Raw genomic sequence first — 21,230 nt, forward strand, 5'->3', positions numbered from 1 at the left:
ATTTTTTCTTGAGCTTTTTTTTTTTGGAGTTTTAGTTTAGATTATAAGATTAAAATTCTATTAGTCCCGTCAGTGTTTCCTTCTGTGTTTTCCCTCTGTCAAGTTAATTCATGTTTCAGTGATTATTCATTTCCTTTTCTTCTTTGGCAATCATGTGACTGGTGTTTTGAGCTCTCCTGGGTGAATGGTCTTACATCGTGTCTTGATGCCGTCTTGTACCCAACATCCCGATTGCCCTGCCACTCATTATGTATTTCGATGTTCTTGAAAATTAAATCTCTGTATTCCTGTGTCCTATTGGTTCCCTTTTGGAAAACGATTTTACTTGGATTACCTCTTATTGATTTCCTTTTCTGGCCTGTAGCTACTAGTTTTGTAATAAAACTTGACTATTATTTGTTACTTTGAATCCTGAGTCTGCACTTCACTCCTTTCACCAGATGGACTTTGAGTGGACTGCCGAGGAACTCATGGATAGGAGGGAGATCCGAGAAAATGTAACAGAAGCTCTCGCCTCTCTCCCTGTGTCCACCTTACTAGATGTTGATCAGATCAGTGCGACACTGTCGCAGTCTGTGGTAAGGAACCCACAGACAATGCCCAGACAAAAACTGTGAGCTTGAGGGGAAGAAGCAACAGTTTGACATTTTGGAAAAATTTACTTGGCTTTCTGGTAGAGAATTGAAGGAAAAGGTCAGCACCACTCCCCCACTGCAAGCTTAATTTAGCTCACAGACGTGAAATGGAGCAACTTTGGGCTTCGGTATCTTGCTGTGGGGGGTTCATGACAAAAGTAGTAATACTACAATGCAAAAAATAAATAAATTACGTACCTACTTATTATGCAGAAATTCAGCCTTTTACATTGTATTACTGGATCATAATTATAGATTTAGTAACAAGAGCATGACTTTTATGTTTTATGTACTATGTGAAGTGTAAATATCAACACTGATTCCTCAGAGGCATCCGATGGAAGACAAAACACTGCTCAGTAGACCATTTAACACTTTATTACTTCTAGAAGGGAGATGCGTCCTGCATGACACGTTGCCGTGGATCTCAAAATGGTGGTGTGCCCCTGACAGTTTTATTACAGAAGCTCTCTCATTCTAGTCTAAACAATAGCGTCTCAGTAACTTTCCACTAGAGATGGTCCCCTCTTATCTACATTTCCCCAGGCAAGCGTGAGTGAGAGTCTGCAGCTTTCTACTCTCCAAGGACACATGGTCTAATGCCTTTATTTTTCAGGGCTGTGTCCACTTAATACTACACTATATAACTTTATAACACTTATTATTAAAAAGCATAGAATTATTGAGGCACTGCAAATTATTTAATCCCAACAGAAGCATAGTCGTCTTCTTTTTCTTTTTGCTTGCATTGACATTGCATGTTTTCTTTACTCCAGGCTGTTCCCAGTGAGTTGGTACGTGAAACCTCTCAGAAGAAAGTTTTGGAAACTGTGGGGAAGATGATCCATGTAATAGAGAAAGAGACGGATCCTGCCGTTTTGTCAGCCGCAGATAAGGGAAGAAACATCCTTAATGTTATAGGTGCTGGCCAACCACCATCTCCTGCATGAAATAGTCATGTACTGACATCAAATTTACCATATTCTATGTGTTTCCAGGTAGTACTCTGGCAGCCGCGTCTGAATCATCCAGTGGTTTTTACCCAGCCTACTCGGGAACTCTGCAGGGAGCATCAGTAATCTCCCTGTCAGCACTGAGTCATGCTGGAGCTCTAATGCGCACACTGATGCGTTCATATGTTTCTGGCAAGGTGCCTTTTTTGCTGTCCACCAACTATATCACCTCAGTGGGTTTCCAAGGAGACCCTTCTGATCTCCTCTGCCAGTCAAACCAGATAACGAGGCAGTCATCATTTCCTGACAAATCTAAGGCTTCTCATCATTGTCAGTTTACTATGCCCTCCTCCCTGATAGCTCATCTGGAGAATACAGAGTCTGAGGTGGTGCAGGTGTTGTTTGGTTTGGATAAACTACTGGATAACAACGCTTTACTGGAAGGAGCCAATCCTCCAATTTCCACCACTCTTGTGGCCATGGAGCTCAGCACTCCTCAGGGTCAGCCCATACCCATTGTGGGTTTGGACCCTGAACAAGCCATTCAGGTCGCCCTGCCAAATAAGTACTCGTTGGATCATGGAAATGAGAGAGTAGGTAAAGATAGGAATGGGACATGTCTTACTGTAACACTACCGACTAAAGGACAGCTGAACTTCACAGTAAAAGTTCCAGATAGCCTGGATGAAAATGCAGGTTTATATATCGCCTTCAAGTTCACCTTGGCGCCAGGTACAGTTTCTTTATTTTTTTCTTACTCTGGGTCTGTCCTGCTCCAGATTTGTTACCTGTTTCTGTTTTCATGAGTGTAGAAGTTTTAGCTAAATACCCATTACAAATATGAACACAAAAGCTACTATTTCTTAGTTTAAAGCCTCTTATTAAGTCAATACACAGTTCCTAAACTCTATGGGGTCCTTTAGCATATCACAGCTCATTGCTTTTATAGCCTGATACTTAATGGAGCTCTGTGGGGTTTTCTTGCAAACACAGTTACAAAAGTTCATATTGAGTTTAGAACATTGTGTGTTTTTTAGGTCTGATTTTAAAGACATTAACCTCTTCTTTTCATAAAATATTCGCAAGGCTGATATAACTGTTTAACATCCTGGGCTGTTGTTTATAAATAAATACATTTACCAGGTAAAGAAGAGTGAGCTGGGGAGCTATCAGCTAATGCTTGCGCTTACTAGCTATCTTGATTACCAGGATGCATTTATGTTTTTACACCAGGAAAAATAGGTGTAAATAAGTGCTCTAGTCTGAAGCCTTGAGATGAGCAATGTCATCATCACTATTCTTGTGTTTTGAAACCAGATGTGCCGAGCTAGTAGCCAGGATCTCAGTGCAAAAATCCATACACTTATGGATTTTTGCTAACTATCACAAACCTTAGCCAACCCACATAGCAAGCAGGTCTGGCCCGGATCTGGTATCAAGCCGGCACTGCTGGTTAATTTCTATTTAGTTCTTAAATAGATCCAGCACAGCACAAATTAAATTTCTTTTAGCAATTATTGTTTTTTTTTAATGTCACAATTCCAACCCTGCTCCTTTACCCGGGCTTGGACCGGCAAAAGTGACCTGAAATAGGCACTGTGGTGGAGTTACTTTGTGTGTGTGTGTTTATAAGTAGTTTTAAACCTTGTGATCCACAAAACAGCATAAGAGTAAAAGAGTAAAAGAACTGACTGCGTTACAGCACCCACTGCTTGTTGAGAGTAAAAGCGATACGCGCTTTCACGTCTTTTTTTAGCGACTTTTTTTTAGAAAAAAAGTCGCTAAGGGGTCTGAAAGCTTGCTAAATATAGCGACAAAGTCGCTAAGTTGGCAACACTGTGTGGGCTATGTGTAAGCACATTGTGTGGGACAGATCCGGGCCATACCAATTTTGCTATGTGGGTGAGAGTGTTTAACTCTAGCCAGGATAGTCATTCTTTCTGGTACTATGACCTAAATTTATAAAATGGATTAAATATTTTATTCATATAACCCAAAATGAATACAACGCCAAGGGAATTTTCTTATATACTTCAAAAGGACCAAACATTTTTTGCAGCCTCCTGGTGGCTGCTAAATAATATACAGGTTTAGAGCTTTTCAGACCCAAAGCTACTGTGCTATAAAAATATATATTTGCCCCCTTTCTTACACAATATTTTTTACACATTACACATTTTATCAAACCTGTACATTTCATATAAGAAGCCAAATCATAATATTAGACAAAGATTTAAATTATGTCTTTACTTTAGTAAATAATGATATCATTTATTAAGAGAAAGAAGTTATCCAAACCTGGTCTTTTATGAAATGAAAACAGATGCAACAGGAATCAAACCTTCCAAAAAGTTCAACTGTATTTTCCCCAAAAGTCTTGGGGATCATCAGGATGTTTTCCATGGTTTTTGCCATGGACCTCTCCCATGCCATCTTTGCCCATCTCTTTCTTATTATTAAATCTTGAACTCTGACCTTAACGGAGACCTGCAGCTGCTAGATGTTGTTCCGGGTTCTTTTGTGACTCCTGGATGAGTCAGTGATGTGCTCTAGAACTAATTTTAGTAGATCGGCCACTCCTGAGAACATTCACCACTATTCAAACTTTCTTCCATTTCTGAATGTCTCACATCATACCACTTTTTCAAATAGGGCAAGGTAGATTTAAAAAGTTAAAAAAAAAAACCCATCTATTTTGTATTTTTACAGGTTATCTTTGTCTAATGCTAAAATTTGTTGGAAACATTGAAGTGTGACAAATATGCAAAACAAAAAAAGAATAGCACTGTACGTCTGTTGTGCATGATTCTAGTTTTTAGTCAGTTTATTACAGTCCATAGTGACTACCTCAGGGGGCAAACATCACAGTCAGGGAATAGCTTTTTATCTTTTTAGATAAATAAAATAATACTGTTTAAAAATAATCAGTGTGTTGCTGTTACTTTACTGTCAGTCCCGAACAATGCAATGACTACTATACTTACAAAATATGAATGCATTTTCATTAATAAATGTACTAATAACATGAGTGTACACATTTCAGGATAGGAGGTATCTTTCAGGACCAACCATGTAGTGCCTCTTGTACATAATTATTTATTAAACCTGCAATATATGTTTGTGCTATTATTAATAAAATTACTGCTTTTAAACTGCAATATCCACCACTAGGAGCAGCTCCACTGCCTGTAGGACATGTCAAGATTGAAGCAAGCTCTGCAGTGCCGAGGACCAATGCATCCCAGGATTCCCTGATGAGAGAGTGGGCTCTTACACTCTCTCATCTGGCCAGCTCCTCGGAAGAAACCATTTTTCTGTCTCCCCTGTGAGTCACGGCTCTCTTCTGCAACTCACTGCTCTAATTGCTCATTTTGATGAATAAAGATGACCTTCACATGAATTAATTTTCCTCTACAACAGTCTGAATGGGACAGATACGCCTCTTTCTGTCAACCTGAGTTCATCTCTGGTCGACGGCGGTCCAGTCAATGTGTCTGTGTGCGTGTTCAGCTCTCTGTGCCAGTACTACAATGTGAAGGAGAGGCGTTGGAGCCGGGAAGGTCTTCAACCACTGGAGGGCAGCACACTCCACACAGCGCTATGTCTCACCCAGCACCTCACCATGTTTGGGGCCAGTTTGTTTGTTCATCCAGGGGCTGTTGTTTTGCTACCACCTGTACGTGAGAACACAGAGGATTACAGCAGATGTAGATATTTTAAAATAAAATAAATGCATGATTTTTGCTCTTTTCCTTCTCCCCCTATTCAAATCTGCAGTCAGGAGAACCTGTGAGGAACATGGTGGTAGGGATTATCTGTGCTGCCCTGGTTTTGATTCACCTGCTGGTGGGGCTCATTGCCCACAAACTGGACCACTTAGACAGCCTGAGACTGAGTCAGGTACCACTGTGTGGGCGAACCGGGCTGTACCACTACAGAGTGCTGGTAAAGACTGGCTGGAGGCCCGGTGCAGGTCAGCCAAAGAGAAGACATTAAAGAGACAGAAAATGAAAAGCCAAACATTACATGTAATGGCTGAATTATCCTGTTTGAATGCTTTAAAATTAAATGGAAAGTGATCGTTTCTGTGGTGCTACCCTTCAGGGACTACGGCACATGTTGGCATTAGTTTGTATGGTCTGAAAAAGAGCGGCTCGCACCATCTGCAGAGGGATGGAGCTTTCCAGCGTGGCAGCCTGGACCAGTTTCATGTGGAGACAGATGACAACATGGGCGAAGTCTGGAAAATTCGCATCTGGCATGATAACACAGGTACATTATGTGGTCACAATTACTGGACCAGGCCTCTTCAGTTATTTCCAGTTCTGTTCCCTCAGGTGTACAAAATCAAGCACCAGGCAATCTAGTCTACCTTTAATGATTTTCAAAATAGCAAACAAATCAAATGTAAGAATGATATTTCTTTTGTTTTATGTTTTATTTTGTTGTGTTTTACACACAGTCCCTTTGAACACGTGATCACATTTTCCTTTAACACCCCTCTGTTAGCATTTGGGAACTCAGGAGGGAAGTTGCTTAACAGTTTACGGCCTCTTTTCTCCTGTTTTTAGTCATAATGTCCAAGTTTTTTACTGGGTGACAGGTGTGAGTTACAGGTGTGAAAGCTGAGCACCCAACTCTTGCTCCAGAACTATACATTCTCAGCATGGTTTGGCATTGCCTTTAATTTCCGGATGACAACATATGGTGCCCCAAAACGGTATATATATTATTCATGAATAATGGTGCCTTCAAAGATGTTAGAGTTACTCATTAATGCCATGTACACCAATGCACCCTCATGCCACCACAGATGCTGAGTTTTTAATTGCGCACTCATAAAGAAATAAATAAGAAATTGTCCCCTTCTTTAATAGTCAGTGTACACGATTAGCAAAAGGAAAATAAATATTTTATTGGACAGTTTTCCATCTGAGCTTGGGAGCAAAAAAAAATCCCTTTTTAATTGGGAGAACTTTATAATACAGCCTACAAATTTAAATTCTATTGTAATTTTCATCAAATTGAGCCTTAAATTTGAGCTACAACTCTGCAGTCGTGGGCTGGTTAGTTCACTTTATAATATTGCTCACACAGCTTAATTTATTGTGTAATTATGGTTTAGGATGCAGCACTTAGTCCACTCAGCATTACAACCTGCGTCCTTAAAATTATTGTGTGGTTAAAATGTAAGGCAAGAGAAAAAAGGAACTACTAACATATTTATTTACTGTATGATTTGTGTCTGCTTTATTAAAATATTCAAAGGTTTCCTTTACAAATGCTTACAGTACTTTATTTCTTCTTACCAGTAAGACCTCAAATTGTTACTCCCTCATTCTTGTATACTTCCTGGTAAATATTTTAAGCTAATTAAAATGACAACTTAATTTTGGATAAATTGTATCAGAAATACACAGTAAACTTTGGGGAAATTACACCCTATGTCATGTTTTATTAAGTGCTACCTTTTCTTTGCATGGTAGAGTCCATACTTGCCTCTGTGGACAGACACAAAACACCATGTTCAATAAAGTGTTCCTGTATTTAAAGTGTAAGTATAGGGATTAACTAGAAACAGTTTTTCTAGTGAATGAAATGTGTGATTAATTAGTAACAGTAAGTGTTTAAGACATGTCTGCATGTGTGTGTGTGTGTGTGTGTGTGTGTGTGTGTGTGTGTGTGTGTGTGTGTGTGTGTGTGTGTGTGTGTGTGTGTGTGTGTGTGTGTGTGTGCGTGTTCACATGCATGTAAATACAGGTTTGGACCCATCATGGTATGTGCAACATGTGGTGGTGTGGGACCCTCAGACAGACCACATGTTCTTCTTCCTGCTAGATGATTGGCTCTCTGTTGACAATGAGACGAACAGCACAGTGGAGAAGGAAGTACTTGCCTCTTGTAAGGTTACAGATGTTACTCTGAACTCAACTGTTTAAATGGAAAAGCACTAAGGCCATTTCTTAAGCAGACCTATCAAAGTTCCACTTTGTGTGCTTTCTCTTCCTGTAAACTGAAATATTTTTCTTTCATTGTCTTTGAACCGTTCCATTTGTCCCAAAAGGTCCAGAGGAGCTCACTCTATTTAAAAGGGTGTTCACCTCCCAGCTGATATTTGGCATGGTCGACCGCCACCTGTGGCTATCCCTGTTGGAACGCCCCCCTCACAGCTGTTTCACGAGGGGACAGAGAGTTACTTGCGGTGCCCTTATGCTGCATCTCTACCTGGCACTGGGGGCTCTGTGGTATGGAGCTGTTGGCACTGTGGGGCACAGGTGAAGTGACTGAGAGTACTCAATACTCGAAGATCTAATAATTCCAGATATAAGCCAGTAGATTATTGATCAAATCGATATGTGTTCTTTATACTCAAGTGGACCCATTTCAGCCCATCTGCTCGCCAACGTGGAGACGGTTGCTGTGGGGATGACTGTTGCTGTGCTGGTGTTTCCTCTCCAGTGTTTCCTCTGCTTCCTGTTTAGAAAAGCTCACAGTCGGGTAATTAAAAACAGTATCAACTTTTTATTTTTATTTTTTTTTTAACTAGTGAACCTATTTAAAGTAACTTGAAGATCGTGGGGGCGATCGTGGCTCAAGAGTTGGGAGTTTGCCTTGTAATTGGAAGGTTGCCGGTTCGAGCCCCGGCTTGGACAGTCTTGGTCGTTGTGTCCTTGGGCAAGACACTTCACCCGTTGCCTACTGGTGGTGGTCAGAGGGCCCGGTGGCACCAGTGTCCGGCAGCCTCGCCTCTGTCAGTGCGCCCCAGGGTGGCTGTGGCTACAATGTAGCTTACCATCGTGTGTGTGTGTGTGTGTGTGTGTGTGTGTGTGTGTGTGTGTGTGTGTGTGTGTGTGTGTGTGTGACTGGATATGTAACGTGCTTTGGGGTCCTTAGGGACTAGTAAAGCGCTATATAAATACAGGCCATGCATTAATTTCAAAACATTAGACAGAATACTTGTGCCATCAGAGAGTTGCTGATTAGAGGTTGTGTCAGCTGTGCGTCCATGCTTTGTTTGTTAAACACTCTCACGCACGTAGCAAAATCGGTATGGCCCGGATCTGGCCCACACAATGTGCTTACACATGGCCCACATACCGCAAAGAACAATGGCCCTTTGGTGGCCCAGATATGGCCCACACATGGGCCAGCACAAGGCCAGTTGTAGACACACTGCTGGCCCTGTGCTGGCCTATAACAGTTTCAGCTCTGGCCCCAGATGTCAGCCTAATGTGTACCTTAATCAAGCCATGTAATACCAACATGTGCTGGAACATGATAGTGCAAAAGTAACATGACAAAACTCTGTTCAGACAGTGAATGGACTGATTCTTATATAGTGCTTTTCTACTCTCCCAGATTACTCAAAGTGCTCTATACAACATCCCACATTCACACACTTTCTCTAAGCTGAGTTCTTACTAACCACATTCATACACATTCACACTTATAACATGCAGACAGGGATCGAACCACTAACCTTCCGATCAATAGGTGGCCTGCTCTACCACCTGAGCTACAGTCACCCACTGGCAAAGATGAGTAAACCCTCACTAGATTTTGGATAAAGTGTAAACTCACAAACCTGTCAAACCTGCCTTTGAAACGTTGGCTACCATACCAGTATAGTATTGCAACATGGCATTTGGGTCTTCTAACTAAAATAAGAAAATAGGAACATAAATAGTGCCATCATTGCCAGACCTGGTCCACATCTGGTTGACATACATCCTGCCATGACACCAGTCAGTCAGAAGTGCCAGCTTGATACCGGATCCCAGCCAGAGCTGTTTTCTATGGGCCTGGGCCACATGAACCAAACCATAATCGTGCCAGATATGGCATGCCATCACATAGACAGTGCCATCTATGCCAGGCCTGGCCCATATCTGGATGACATACGTCTTATCATGCCAGAAGTCCGCCAGCAGTGCCGGCTTGATACCAGATCCGGGCCAGACCTGCTTGCTATCTGGGCACTTGTGTGAGAGTACACTCAGAAATGTTAACGCTGCAGGTGTATGTTTACATGTGACTCAGGTAACTGTGGACATGTCAGTCCCTCCCTCTCCTGTTTGTCACTCTGTGGAGATGGACGTATTCCTTGGCCAATCGGAGTTCTCCTGCCCTACTTTTCTGTCTTTGCCAGATTCCTCTGGCCGAGTCACTGACAGTCCTTCATCCGTAAGGACATGCACATACACAGTATACTTGTTATTTTACTCCTGTCTTTTTCTTAGAATAACTCCAGTTGTTATTCTATCTTTCTCCAGTTGCCGGAGAGTAAGGCCTTAGACTCCAGCATCCTGGACTTCTGGGCTGCCTCTGGTTTGGTGCCCAAGAAGTACGAAGCACATCAAGAAGATGGCATCGTAGCGTGGCCATCATGTGACAGCCTACTCAGTCTACCAGTGGGTTCAAGCCCCTCCAAGCCAACCTTAGCCCCTTACCCCTGCAAGGCTTCATCTGCTTGTCAGCTAAAGCGGAAAAAGGCCTTGATGCAGCTTCACTTGACGCCGCACAAATCCCCAGATATGAACTCCAATCAAGTCCAAGTTCACAGCCACAATCTGACAACACTTCTTACTCTTTCCGGTAAGAAACTGTTAAAGCGTAATTAATTTCTGCTATTGACGTGAATGGTCTCCAGCACTTTGCTTCTTGCTGTTTCTTGCCGACTTTCTTTAAATTAAAATGATTCCAAATCTGTTCTGGGAACACCAAGTTTTCTGAATAACATCTGATTCTGTATTCTTGTGTTTGGTACCAGAGGAGGATTTACTCATGTCTATTGAAGCAGCAGACGACACAGCAGATGCTAAAAACAGCAACTCAGACAGTGGGCGGGATTCTCCGAGAACAACATCCTCAGTCTCAACCATGTAAGGAAAATAAAGATTTATTTTTATGATGTTCTTTATTGACAGGTAACATTCTGTATCACTTCAACTTTTTTTTTTTTTTTTTAGGCGGAGCACCTCCTGCAGCAGCTGGTCAGAGCACAGTGAGGATAACTCCCAGTATGGCACTGGACTCTATGAGTGTCCATCCGTAGACTCGATGGCAAGCACCTTCCTGCCAAGCACTTCTCCTGACTCCACATGTTCCTTCTACACGACACGCATAGGTACCATAAAAGGTTTTTCTTGTTAATTGTACCCACAAATGTATTGTCAAATGTACTCCAGTACTCCTTCAATGAGTGGATACTGTTTCAATAAAGTGTTTTGGGATGGCTTAAGAATGGGAAACAGATCTGTGTGGGCACCTAATTCCTAATGCAACAGCCCAGTAATGGAGCAGGTCCATAGGGCAGATCCGTATCTGCAATCAGTCGCCCATACTACATATACAAATACAATTCACAATTATCATTTTAGCTAACTATATATAAGTTTAAGGCCTTCTCTATTACAAAGCACTGTACTGGGGAGAAGCTGAATATAAGAAACTGAGGTAGTCATCACTATTTCCATGAGTCCCTTTACAGTTAACCCTGGTTTGGAATCTTTTTGTTAGACTATGAGACAAAAAACATCCTATCTAGAATTTTTTATTCACATTTGGAGATTTTATTTGAACAGGTGTTGCTCGGAGTCAGCCAGGCAGGCTACTTCCTCGCTGGGCGCTGCGTGTCATTTATCCTCTGCTCGCTTTGCTGCTTGGAGCGTGTCTGGCTGTGATGGGACTCTATGGAAGCTGCTTCTCCAGGACAGTAGTACTCATGTGGCTGGTATCAGCTCTTTCTGCCTTTCTCACTTCTGCTCTGCTGCTGGAACCTCTCAAGGTGAGTCAAGCATGTGGTCCAGTTTGTTCACCTCTCAGGGTTTTGGCAGATTATAACTACTTTGACTTGCATGACTTGCATTTGTATAATGTTGAGTTGACGAGACAGTTTTTATCTTTCACGCACTCCTGCAGTCACACACTAATCTACCAATGCTGAAGCTGGATCATGTGCACTCACACAAAGTTCAGACGTTCCAACAGTCATTTCAGTCTAATCAGACTTAGGGTTGCCAACTCCCTGAAAAATAAATAAGGGACACCTCGTGGCCAGGACCGGGCAACCCAGTTGTCTTCACCCTTCCCAGTGTGGTAGCTCTTTTTTTGTGTGTGAAATTATTTTTTAACCATTTGACTTGAACTTGATTTAAGCAGATGCATATTCTTTGTGATATGACCATATGGGAAACAAATGATCATTTAGCCATTTATTTTTAGCTCAAAATGACAACATTAACACAGTAAAACAGGTCTCTTTCTTAAACAGAAGCCTGTCATGCTTAACTTTTGAGAATATAAGTAAATCTTTCTTTAAAAGAACTCTGTCCTGCTTAACTTAAAATTATATAAATTAATAGAAAACAATAGAACAAAATCATTCTTGTAACAGTGCACATATAGTGCATTTAGTACAATTGGCTTCAGTTGAGGTATTATTTCAGCTTTTCTAATGCTAATCAGCTGCTCCTGTTTGTAAACCCGCTTGTTCCCATGATTACGCATCTTAAGTCATCATCATTATTAATCTATGTATTACTTTTATGTATTAGTGATCTATTTGTTGTAATCATCTATCCTTGCAGTTGTTTATTACACAAAATAAATTATATTATCACACTTCTGGCCACATAGCCCTGATATTCACTGCACATGCCCATATTAACCTTAACCAGAGGGTTTAAAAAAAACAAACCAATGTTTACATACCATATCTGCTTCTGCCGTGGCCTGGTGGACAAAAAATTGGTTAAGGGTTCCCCGAGCTTTCATGCCCCTCGTGTTCTTCATGTGCCCACCATTAGAAGCATGCCTATGGAAAAAGTGCGCCGGCACACAGTGCAGTGCGCTTTATAGGTGTTATCGTGCACTTTTCCAGCCAGGTGTTTTCCTTTTCCCATTCCTCTCTGTACTTTTGCAGCCTTTTTTTTTCTTTCTCTGAGCGAACAAACATTGCTGCTCTAATGCTGGGCTCACACTGTGCGATTTTTGGCCCATTTTGAGCCGATTTTTGAGTCGTGCAACCGATTTGGTGATCGGCCCGATTTGGGCCTTCATCGTGCATCATGTAGTATACGTGGGGTAACGAGAAGCGATTAACACCTCACGACCAGCTCCCGATATCAATCGCTCGTCACCACAGCCGCTCACACTGCTCACACGTAAACGTCGGTGAAAAAGATGGAGCAGCACGGCTGTGCAGCGTGTGATCTGGACACAAGCGATGGAGGCACAACTTGTAGAACTTTGGAAAGCTCATCCGAGCCTTTTCGATGTGGCATCACAAAATTATCACGACCACAACAACCGTGAAAATAGTTGGATTTACACTGCTGCTCAATCACAGCTGCCTGATCAATGTTTTTCATTAGCAATTTAGCAAAGTTGATGTGGTGGTGTGTCTGTGTGAGTGAAAGACAGAGAGAGGGAGAGCGAGCGACAGATTTTCTGTTATAACCTTCATGTTATGGAGGCACAGTGTGAGCACTCAGGTCGCATCAGAGCATCGGGCGGTATAGTGTGAGACCCTGCATCGTGACCTACAAACTTCTAACCCCTGTGAGTCAATCGTGCAGTTTGAAAATCGCACAGTGTCTGCCCAGCTTTAGGTGTACTGTCGTCCGAGACTTGCACCGCAGTGTCGGCGTTTGTTTCCCTGTTGGCCATGCTTCTTGTTGTGGTCATCTGTTGTCTTCCGGTATTTTCTCCGTAAGCGACCTTTCCTCGACCAATGAGATAAGCGGTAATCTGACTTGTCATACTCGAATTGTCATAAGTGTGCTGTCAGCTCATTGGTCACAAAGCAGAAGAGGGGCTGGGAATTATGTTTTCAAACAAAGCGTTAATTCCATTAACATTTATAGACTACTTTTGATTCTCACTGTATTACGGGACAAAGTGCGTCCCTTATTAGCTCAATACGGGACGTGTACTTTTGTTTCTAAATACGGGACGATTCCGTTTTTTAAGGGACGGTTGGCAACCCTAATCAGACTTGTCCTTTGATTATCTCTTTGATTATGAATAAAGGCGATGTACTGTTAGCAAACTGGAAAGAGCTGATTAACACTCATTGTTAACACATAAGGGTGGATATTCAGACTTTCTACCCTCTCTCAGATGTCCTGACAGGAAGTTGGGGCAAGGACTTCAATCTCTCTCCATCCAACCTCTCTTGACACCTGTTTTTCAGGTGTGCGTGCTGGCCTTGATCTACACAGTCCTGTGGAGACCTGTGGATCCAGAGGTGGAGGAGCAGCTGGCTCAGGAGGCCACTGTGGTGAGGCCGTTTGGAGAGCAGAGCGGGAAGGTCCGACCGCCATGCGGCTACGGCCTGCTGCAGGCGAAAGAGGAGGCTCGCAAAGTCCAAGCACTGCAGTCAATTATGAGGGTGAGGAGAAAATATTTAAGATTTATTTCTGTCTGGGAATTTTTCTTCCCAGACGTCACACTTTTTTTCTTTTTTTTGCAGCAGTGTGTGTGGCAGCTGTTATTTCTGTTGCTGGTGCTGATGGTGAACTACCAGGATGCAACTGAGCAGGGACAGGCCAGGCTTCTGCACGCCACCATCAAACAACGTCTTCACGCGTCACCCTTGGGGTTTCCCAACCTCACCTCACTCAAAGAGTAAGGGTGACACCAAACGCCACACAAACACAGCACACTGTCGCCACACAGTGTAAAATGTGGGGACAAATCTAGAGTTCTTTAAATTCAAAAGGTCAGAAAACATTTAGATGTTTAATGATTGCTGAGCTAATCGACAGAGGGGCAGATTTACTTAAGAGGGCAAAATAGCATGTGAGGGCAATCCCCAAATAGCGCTAATAAATGTGGTCAGTTTTACAGGTGAAATACAAAATTGGTGCTGTTTTTCTAAACAGTTCATTTGAATAACAAGCGAAACAAAAGACGTTTCTTTTTCAGCGTCAATTATTGGCACAATCAGCAGTAAATTGTGCATTTCACACATTAGAAAATCTGTTTGCACGCTTGATTTAAATTTCCTGTTATTTGTGGCTTAAGAAATCTCTGTGTTTCCACCATTTATATGCACTTTTGTAACTGCACTTTTTTATGCAAGTTTGCACTAGAGTAACGTGTTTGCAATTCTGGTCCCAACTCGCTGAAAGAACTGTGTTAGATTTATGCTGTTTATATCAGACATGATAAGAGCTGATTGTTGTGAACTTTGACCTTCTGTGGAGCTCTCAGCCACACTGCTATGTAGCTCCCCGACGACGTTAGGTCAGCTCCAGGTGTGTGTGATGATCCAGTTGGCAGGGCCACACCCACCATGCCTAAAGATGCCCGACACAGCCGCACCCTTACACATGCACACCTACATACGCCTATATATAGAAACAAAGGACAGCAGCACCGTACCCAATATATTATGTAAGTCCATAATTGCTCACCTTAAATTTACTGCCTGGTAATTTTGCTGGGGACTACTTTCATTTATGTGTCAATACACGTTTGGTGGACTGCATGAAACAGTGTTTGTGTTGCCTCCAGAGTGCAACTGTTCAGCTTATTCTACTCTTTCTTCTTGCAGCTGGTTTGACACAGAGCTGTGGATCAATCACACCTTGGTGCCACATCTCCACCAAAACCCCTCACTGCGACTCGTGGGCTTAACGCAGCTGCAGTACACACATGCGCTCGGTAGCCAGGCGGTTCACCTTCAGTCAAACAACAGTGGAACGATACCCGAGCTCCTCACTGCCCTTCACACGGCAGGAAGAAGCAGGAAACAGTAAGTGGAATTGTCAGAGCAACATGAGTGCTTCTCTCAGACATGCTGAGTGTGTTCATCAATACTGTTGAATTGACTCTTTTGCAAATAATGAGGCGTGTGAGCCCATTAGAAGTTGCCAAAAAGCAAAACAATGGAACGTTGTTTTTCTTCTGAAATCAAATGGAGCATTAACACGCAAACGACCAAAAACTGTGGTGCACATTTTGTCTGTGGTGTCCAATCATCTTCTAATGTCGTTATTTATCTGTTTGTTTATGGCCCACAGATTCTTGCATAACATTTACCCTCCATCGTAATGATGAACTCAAAGCTTTTATTTACGCATGGGTCACGCTTATCGAATTGCATTCATTTACATATTCAGTCGACAAAAAAAGGACAAAAATAAAAAGGTGAGTTTTTATTTGATGATTTCTTTTCCTTCGCTCCAGGTTTGAAGCTCTTTCTATAGAGTTCACTCAGTACCACAGAGAGTCTGCTTTATTTCTGTGCGTGTACGTAAAACTTGAGCAGACTCGGACACAAGCCATCACATCCTGTCTCTCTATCCATCCACTCCTCATCCCTTTATCCGTGTCAGGACTGGACCTGCAGACGGCACTTCCGGTAACAAATCCTGCAGTCTTTCAAATGAAAATCTTTCACCATAATCTGGTATTTAGAGCTTAATAGTTAATAGAAAGTACTTCTTCACCCAATCCAATGACTTTATACCGCAGATTCTTCTGCTCATCTCTGCTCTCCTGACTGTACTTGGGGAGCTGTGGTCTGTGGCCACTGAGCGCACCCAGTATCTGCATCAATGCCATCACTGGTTCCAGCTGCTCCTTGCCTTCTTGTTGCTGACAACAGCTATCCTGCAGCTCCGCTTCCTGTCTTGTGCGTCGTCATGTGTTTCCCAGGTAAAGAATAACATTTTAAAAATCCTCCAAGCAAAACAAAATTAGTATTCAACAACCTTTATGTGCTATTTAGCTGCGGTCCCAACCAGACAACTTCATCAACTTCCACAGTGCTGCCCTTCTGTCACAAAGGTCCTCTCAGTGTGCAGCCACCCTGCTCACTCTGCTTGTTTTAAAGGTGAAGTATTGTCTAACACATGTCCACAGATATTTCACTTTGATTTAAAAAGAAAAACAAAAAAACCCAACTCATTCCCATTTCCAGCTGCTGGGAACCTTACGGTTTGTGCAGAGGTGGGCTGCGATAGGCAGAGTGTTGCACAGAGCCTGGAGGGAGCTGCTGGCTCTGGCTGTCCTACTACTGCTGCTGATGCTGCTCTGCACTCACCTTGGGAATGTGGTATGAGCAGAAAAACATCAGCTTAAGCAAAGATATTTAAAAAGGCGAGATGAAAGATATTTGATATGGTTTGTTTCAGCTTTTTTCACAATCAGTAGAAGGTTTCCTGTCAGTACAAGACACCAGTGTCTCAGTCTTGTCCTTTCTTCATGGTCGGATCGTCCTGCAAAAAATCTGCCAGGTCCACCCCATCCTGGGCCCTCTCTATGGGCTGCTTCTCATGGGAGGAGGTGTTTGGGTTTTGGCTAGACTCTGTGGAGCTGTTCTTATCCATACTTACAGGTACACAACATTACCTTTCTTTAGATGCTATGTTTGCTTTAACCAAAGTTATGTTTTGTTCTTTTTTCAAAGACAACAGAGTTTTGTAGACTGTCGAAGTTGTTAGCCCTTGAGAAACTGTGTTTTAAAGACAGAAATAGCCCTTTAAGCCCTTATAGGCCTTAAACAAGTTTATAATCTTGCCATACTGACATCTGATGTTTGGCAATTTGTAGCTGTGAAAGTCTTCTAGGTGTCTGGTTACCTAGAAATTCCATCTTAAGATAGAAAGATAATGTCATGGTTCTGGGTCCTTTTGACCCAGCATTTTGAGTTTTGTGTTCTAGTAATATTTTGTATTACGGGTTATGTTCAGCTCATTTGATTGTAATTGTTAGATTATAATATTATTTTATGCCATGTTATACCCCTAATTAAAGATTGTGAATTATTATGTAGTTTTAGTTTGCATTATTCTCCTGAATTAGAAGAAGCTGATAACTATTGCATTAGTTAAACTGATTTGCATTACATTAGACTGCTGATTTATTGTGGATGAATGATATTGTTTATGATGCATTATACTGCTGAGTTATAAGAAATACTGTTTGCAGAAAGTCATCGCCTTATTTGTCTGATTAGAAGAGAACAGAATATACTGGAGAGGTTTTCTGCCCAATCTCAGCAGGAGCAGATAAACAGGGAGCCAAGGTCGTAGCTTAGGCGCTGTGTGAGAGAAAGCATGTGAATGTTTAGGCTTTTTATGATAAGGTGGGGGCATCAGAGGCTATAAGAGTTTGAGCAATGCTCCACCATTTTGAGATCTGAGGCTGTCTGCATACGGTGTCCATCTCCCACGCGTGTGTTCATTAAAATCATCGTTTGACTTAACCCGGCCGGACCAGTGTTGTTATTGTGGTTTTTTTCTCTTGTCTCCATCCCCAATATTTTGAACCTTAACATAATGTAAATGGGAAAAAAAAAAAAGGAAGATGATCTGTAAATCTTTTAAACATCCCAAAGTCAGCAATACCCATGAGATCAGAGATGCAGGCTTTTGAGTGCTGATAGCAAGCCAAACTTTCTTTTTCGATTACGTTATAGATGTCCTGATATCTTTGTTTGAAAATTCTTGGCAGACCTCATAATTCATGGCTTTGTATATGATGTTATGTTATCTTGGCCTAAACTCAGCAAAAGCGCTACCAAACCGTGATGGTACCAACCCCGTGTTTCACAAATGGATAAAGTTCTTTGGCGATGGCAAAAATAAAACCTCTTTCATTGCAAAGAAGTTGCACTTTGTAACCCTGCACAGTATTACACACCTTACTGTTGAAGTGATCTTTGAATTTCTATTACTTTTGTGATAATAGAGTAATGTTTTCAGTAAGAATTTCTGTATTTCCACAAAAATATAAGTGGTTGACAAAATTTTGAGTGCCACATTGTATCATAGGAAGTTTTGTTAAATGGCATGTTGTTTTGAATGTTTTGCTGAAATTTACTGAAGATAGAGCCACAGAGGGATCTTAAGTTTTAATAAACCATCTTCTTTCGTCTTCTAAAGGGCAGAGCAGGCTGAGTTGTTTCATCCAACCATTAAACCTCAGGACTATCAAATGGTGGAGTTCTTCATCAAAAGGCTCAAGCTATGGATGGGACTCACTAAGGCTAAACAGGTGAATAGACTGCTAAATGTGAAGCATTCCATCAGGAAGGCTGAGTAACTAAAAATTGTAGCTGTTGTTACTGATTCTGCACATTTGTTCCCCTTTCTAGTTCAGACACAGGGTGAAGTTCAAAGGCATGGGCATCCCTCCTTCCAGGTTTTCACAGGAATCTTGTCTCTCCACCTTGTCTTCAACCGTTTCTTATTCCCGCTCCCCTTCTTCGCCCTCCGCATTCTCGTCCCCACGTCCTCTATCCTCGGCTCTCTCCAATGGGTCTAAGGACTCGTCAGTGTCTGAGCTTGGTTTTGAAGTCCAGCAGTACCTAGACAGTCTGCTGCCCCGTGTTACTGCTCTGTTATCTCGTTTTGATCGGGTCAACCAGATAAGTGAGGACATTTACAACCTAGAAATTAAACTGGATGAGGTTCAGACCAGGAGAAGGAAGACATGGATGAATTATGAGAAGAAAAGTGAAAGAATCTTTGGAGAGTTAGGAATACCAACAGGCGCAGATGAAGGAAGGATAACAGGAGAAGTTACTCACAGGAAGACCAGTCTCCATCATCCCAAGCTACTAGTCTCCCTGCCATCTACACTCCAGTCCTCTGTCCCTTCAGTGTACATGTTTCCCAATACATATATCTCCTATTCCAAGTTTGAGTCAGTAGCAGTTCAACCTCAGCCAGCTAGTGTTGTGCACTCTTGCGAAGTTGCCGACCCTACACCTGGAATCAGTGTATTGTATTCAAAAGCTTCTCAGTTTGAAAAGTTCCCCAGAAGAAGAGCGTGGCATTCTGGGAGCTCTCATTCAGCTGATGCTGCTCAGAGGACATTCCAATTGTTGGAAGTTTCTCCATGTGGAAACGGAGAAGAAAATTCTGCTTTTAATCCCAGACCCAAAAGTGAAGAAGGCTTAAGAAGATCTATCGGGGATGGGATTCCAGTAAAGAGGAAAGCTTGGATCTCTGAAGGACCAGAGACTGAGTGAGAAACCTCACAATAGAAGAAAAATGTCTGTGTCTGGAAAACAGAATCATTTGAAAAAAATGACCAAAATGAAGACACACGTTTTTGCTGTTGTCCATTTTATGAACATTTTACTGTACTTTACAACATTCTATAACTCTAAGTGGTAAAGACACTGGGCTGTAGATATTCTGCTCTGCAGATGAATAAAGGCATGACCATTTGATTCAGACATTGCAATATGTTTGAAATCCACTCCAGGAACAAGCAAAAGTCCCTCAGATAGCAATATTAAATTATAAACCAAGAAATTGTTTGGCAAGAAGCAGGAGCAGCAGCAGGTCAGCTTATACATAAAAAAAATTCCAAATAGCAAAGAGCAGGAAACTAGAAAACATCCCTAATTAACAGAATGTTACAGTTTAATTGGACTTTATGCTCCACATCTTTGAACAGAGAAAGTGTTCCCTCATAACATTATGTGTGTACTTCTGTGTGTTTGCTTTAAGTGTTAACATAGCCTAGGACTATTTTACATACACATGTTATATTGTTACCTAACCGAAGGAATAGAGATAATTTAAGGAACAACACATTCTGACATGTAAGTGCTGGAGTGGCAAACCCAGTCAGTGGAACCAATGCTGGATAAATGGGGATAGTTCCATTAGGAAGAGCATCTGGCATAAAATCTTAGTCAAAACAAACTTTCAAATTCTGGTTCATAAAGAATAAAATTTCCATACCAGATTAATAGGGGCCAGGTTAACAATGACCGCCTCCGGTACTGTTGGCCAAGAGTGTGCTGGTGGAAACTGTGCTACTGCTGGCAGAAGACAAAGGAAGAAGAAAGGGGGGGGGGCATGTTAGGAGGGAGCCAGAGAGAAGGAAAGGCAGGAGTTTTTATGTAAGAGTAGGGACTTTAAGTCTAAAAGAGAGAGAGAGCTGACTTCTACCATGGTGTAGATATGAACAGAAATGGAGGATGGGTGATCTTAAAAGAAGATTATGTGAATAGTGAGTATTAGGCATTTAACATCATTTATATTCTGCTAAAGTTTCGTTGTTAATATAAATGCAAATATAATACAAATAAGCCTACAGTTTAACAACCCCTTTATAAAAAACTTACATATAACAGAATAACTTATTGTTAACCTCACTGACCTATTACAGTGTTCATAGAGCTCCACTGTATCTCTCCTCCAATCCGCATATCGTACAATAAACCTGTAGCCTAAGACAAATGAACAACACCGAGTAACACAACTAAAGTTATGAAACAGCAACTACTTTGTCCCAGCACATAAGCAACAGTCACCTGTGTGTGTGAGGAATAAAAGAGGAACTGTCTTATTCTTTTACAAATGAAGTCATTAGTTATAAATCACAGCCTTACTTATTTGTGTACAGGATACTCTCTCAAGTCATCTGGTTTGACCAGTTTTCTAGCCCACGGTGAACAATGTTTGTTGACTTATGACTCAGCTAAATTTGTGCTAATTATATATCTTGTGTTTTAGCATTCATAGTTTCCCTATTGACAAAGGTTTTTTACTCAATTTGAAGATTTAATAATGGGCCCTTTGACCCTGTTCACAGTCAGGTCTGCTGTTCTAGTTTTCATTTTGTCCCACCTTCACATTTGTTACAGTAGTCTTCATCTTTTGATTAA

The 21,230-nt window shown here is 41.7% G+C and overlaps 1 protein-coding gene across 3 annotated transcripts in view; it reads left to right on the forward strand.

Annotated features, from left to right (window-relative positions):
• Window positions 1–19,781, forward strand: part of pkd1b (polycystic kidney disease 1b) — a 34,470-nt gene extending 14,689 nt beyond the window's left edge. For 2 of the 3 annotated variants that reach the window (XM_080872477.1, XM_080872478.1), the window contains 25 exons: window positions 441–578; window positions 1,412–1,556; window positions 1,634–2,320; window positions 4,760–4,913; window positions 5,009–5,264; window positions 5,366–5,561; window positions 5,693–5,860; window positions 7,349–7,489; window positions 7,653–7,863; window positions 7,963–8,086; window positions 9,629–9,772; window positions 9,862–10,183; window positions 10,359–10,470; window positions 10,558–10,715; window positions 11,173–11,375; window positions 13,785–13,982; window positions 14,064–14,218; window positions 15,150–15,350; window positions 15,785–15,959; window positions 16,073–16,255; window positions 16,329–16,433; window positions 16,521–16,655; window positions 16,735–16,937; window positions 18,487–18,598; window positions 18,699–19,781. In XM_080872477.1, the coding sequence (XP_080728603.1) occupies window positions 441–578; window positions 1,412–1,556; window positions 1,634–2,320; window positions 4,760–4,913; window positions 5,009–5,264; window positions 5,366–5,561; window positions 5,693–5,860; window positions 7,349–7,489; window positions 7,653–7,863; window positions 7,963–8,086; window positions 9,629–9,772; window positions 9,862–10,183; window positions 10,359–10,470; window positions 10,558–10,715; window positions 11,173–11,375; window positions 13,785–13,982; window positions 14,064–14,218; window positions 15,150–15,350; window positions 15,785–15,959; window positions 16,073–16,255; window positions 16,329–16,433; window positions 16,521–16,655; window positions 16,735–16,937; window positions 18,487–18,598; window positions 18,699–19,577 (5,505 nt within the window). In that variant the 3' untranslated portion in view covers window positions 19,578–19,781. The remainder of the gene's footprint in view (window positions 1–440; window positions 579–1,411; window positions 1,557–1,633; window positions 2,321–4,759; window positions 4,914–5,008; window positions 5,265–5,365; window positions 5,562–5,692; window positions 5,861–7,348; window positions 7,490–7,652; window positions 7,864–7,962; window positions 8,087–9,628; window positions 9,773–9,861; window positions 10,184–10,358; window positions 10,471–10,557; window positions 10,716–11,172; window positions 11,376–13,784; window positions 13,983–14,063; window positions 14,219–15,149; window positions 15,351–15,784; window positions 15,960–16,072; window positions 16,256–16,328; window positions 16,434–16,520; window positions 16,656–16,734; window positions 16,938–18,486; window positions 18,599–18,698) is intronic. The other variant, XM_080872479.1, reaches the window with a different exon arrangement.
• Window positions 19,782–21,230: the final 1,449 nt, after the last annotated feature.

Source organism: Rhamphochromis sp. 'chilingali', assembly GCF_963969265.1.
Source record: "Rhamphochromis sp. 'chilingali' genome assembly, chromosome: 22".
NCBI classification, from domain to species: domain Eukaryota; kingdom Metazoa; phylum Chordata; class Actinopteri; order Cichliformes; family Cichlidae; genus Rhamphochromis; species Rhamphochromis sp. 'chilingali'.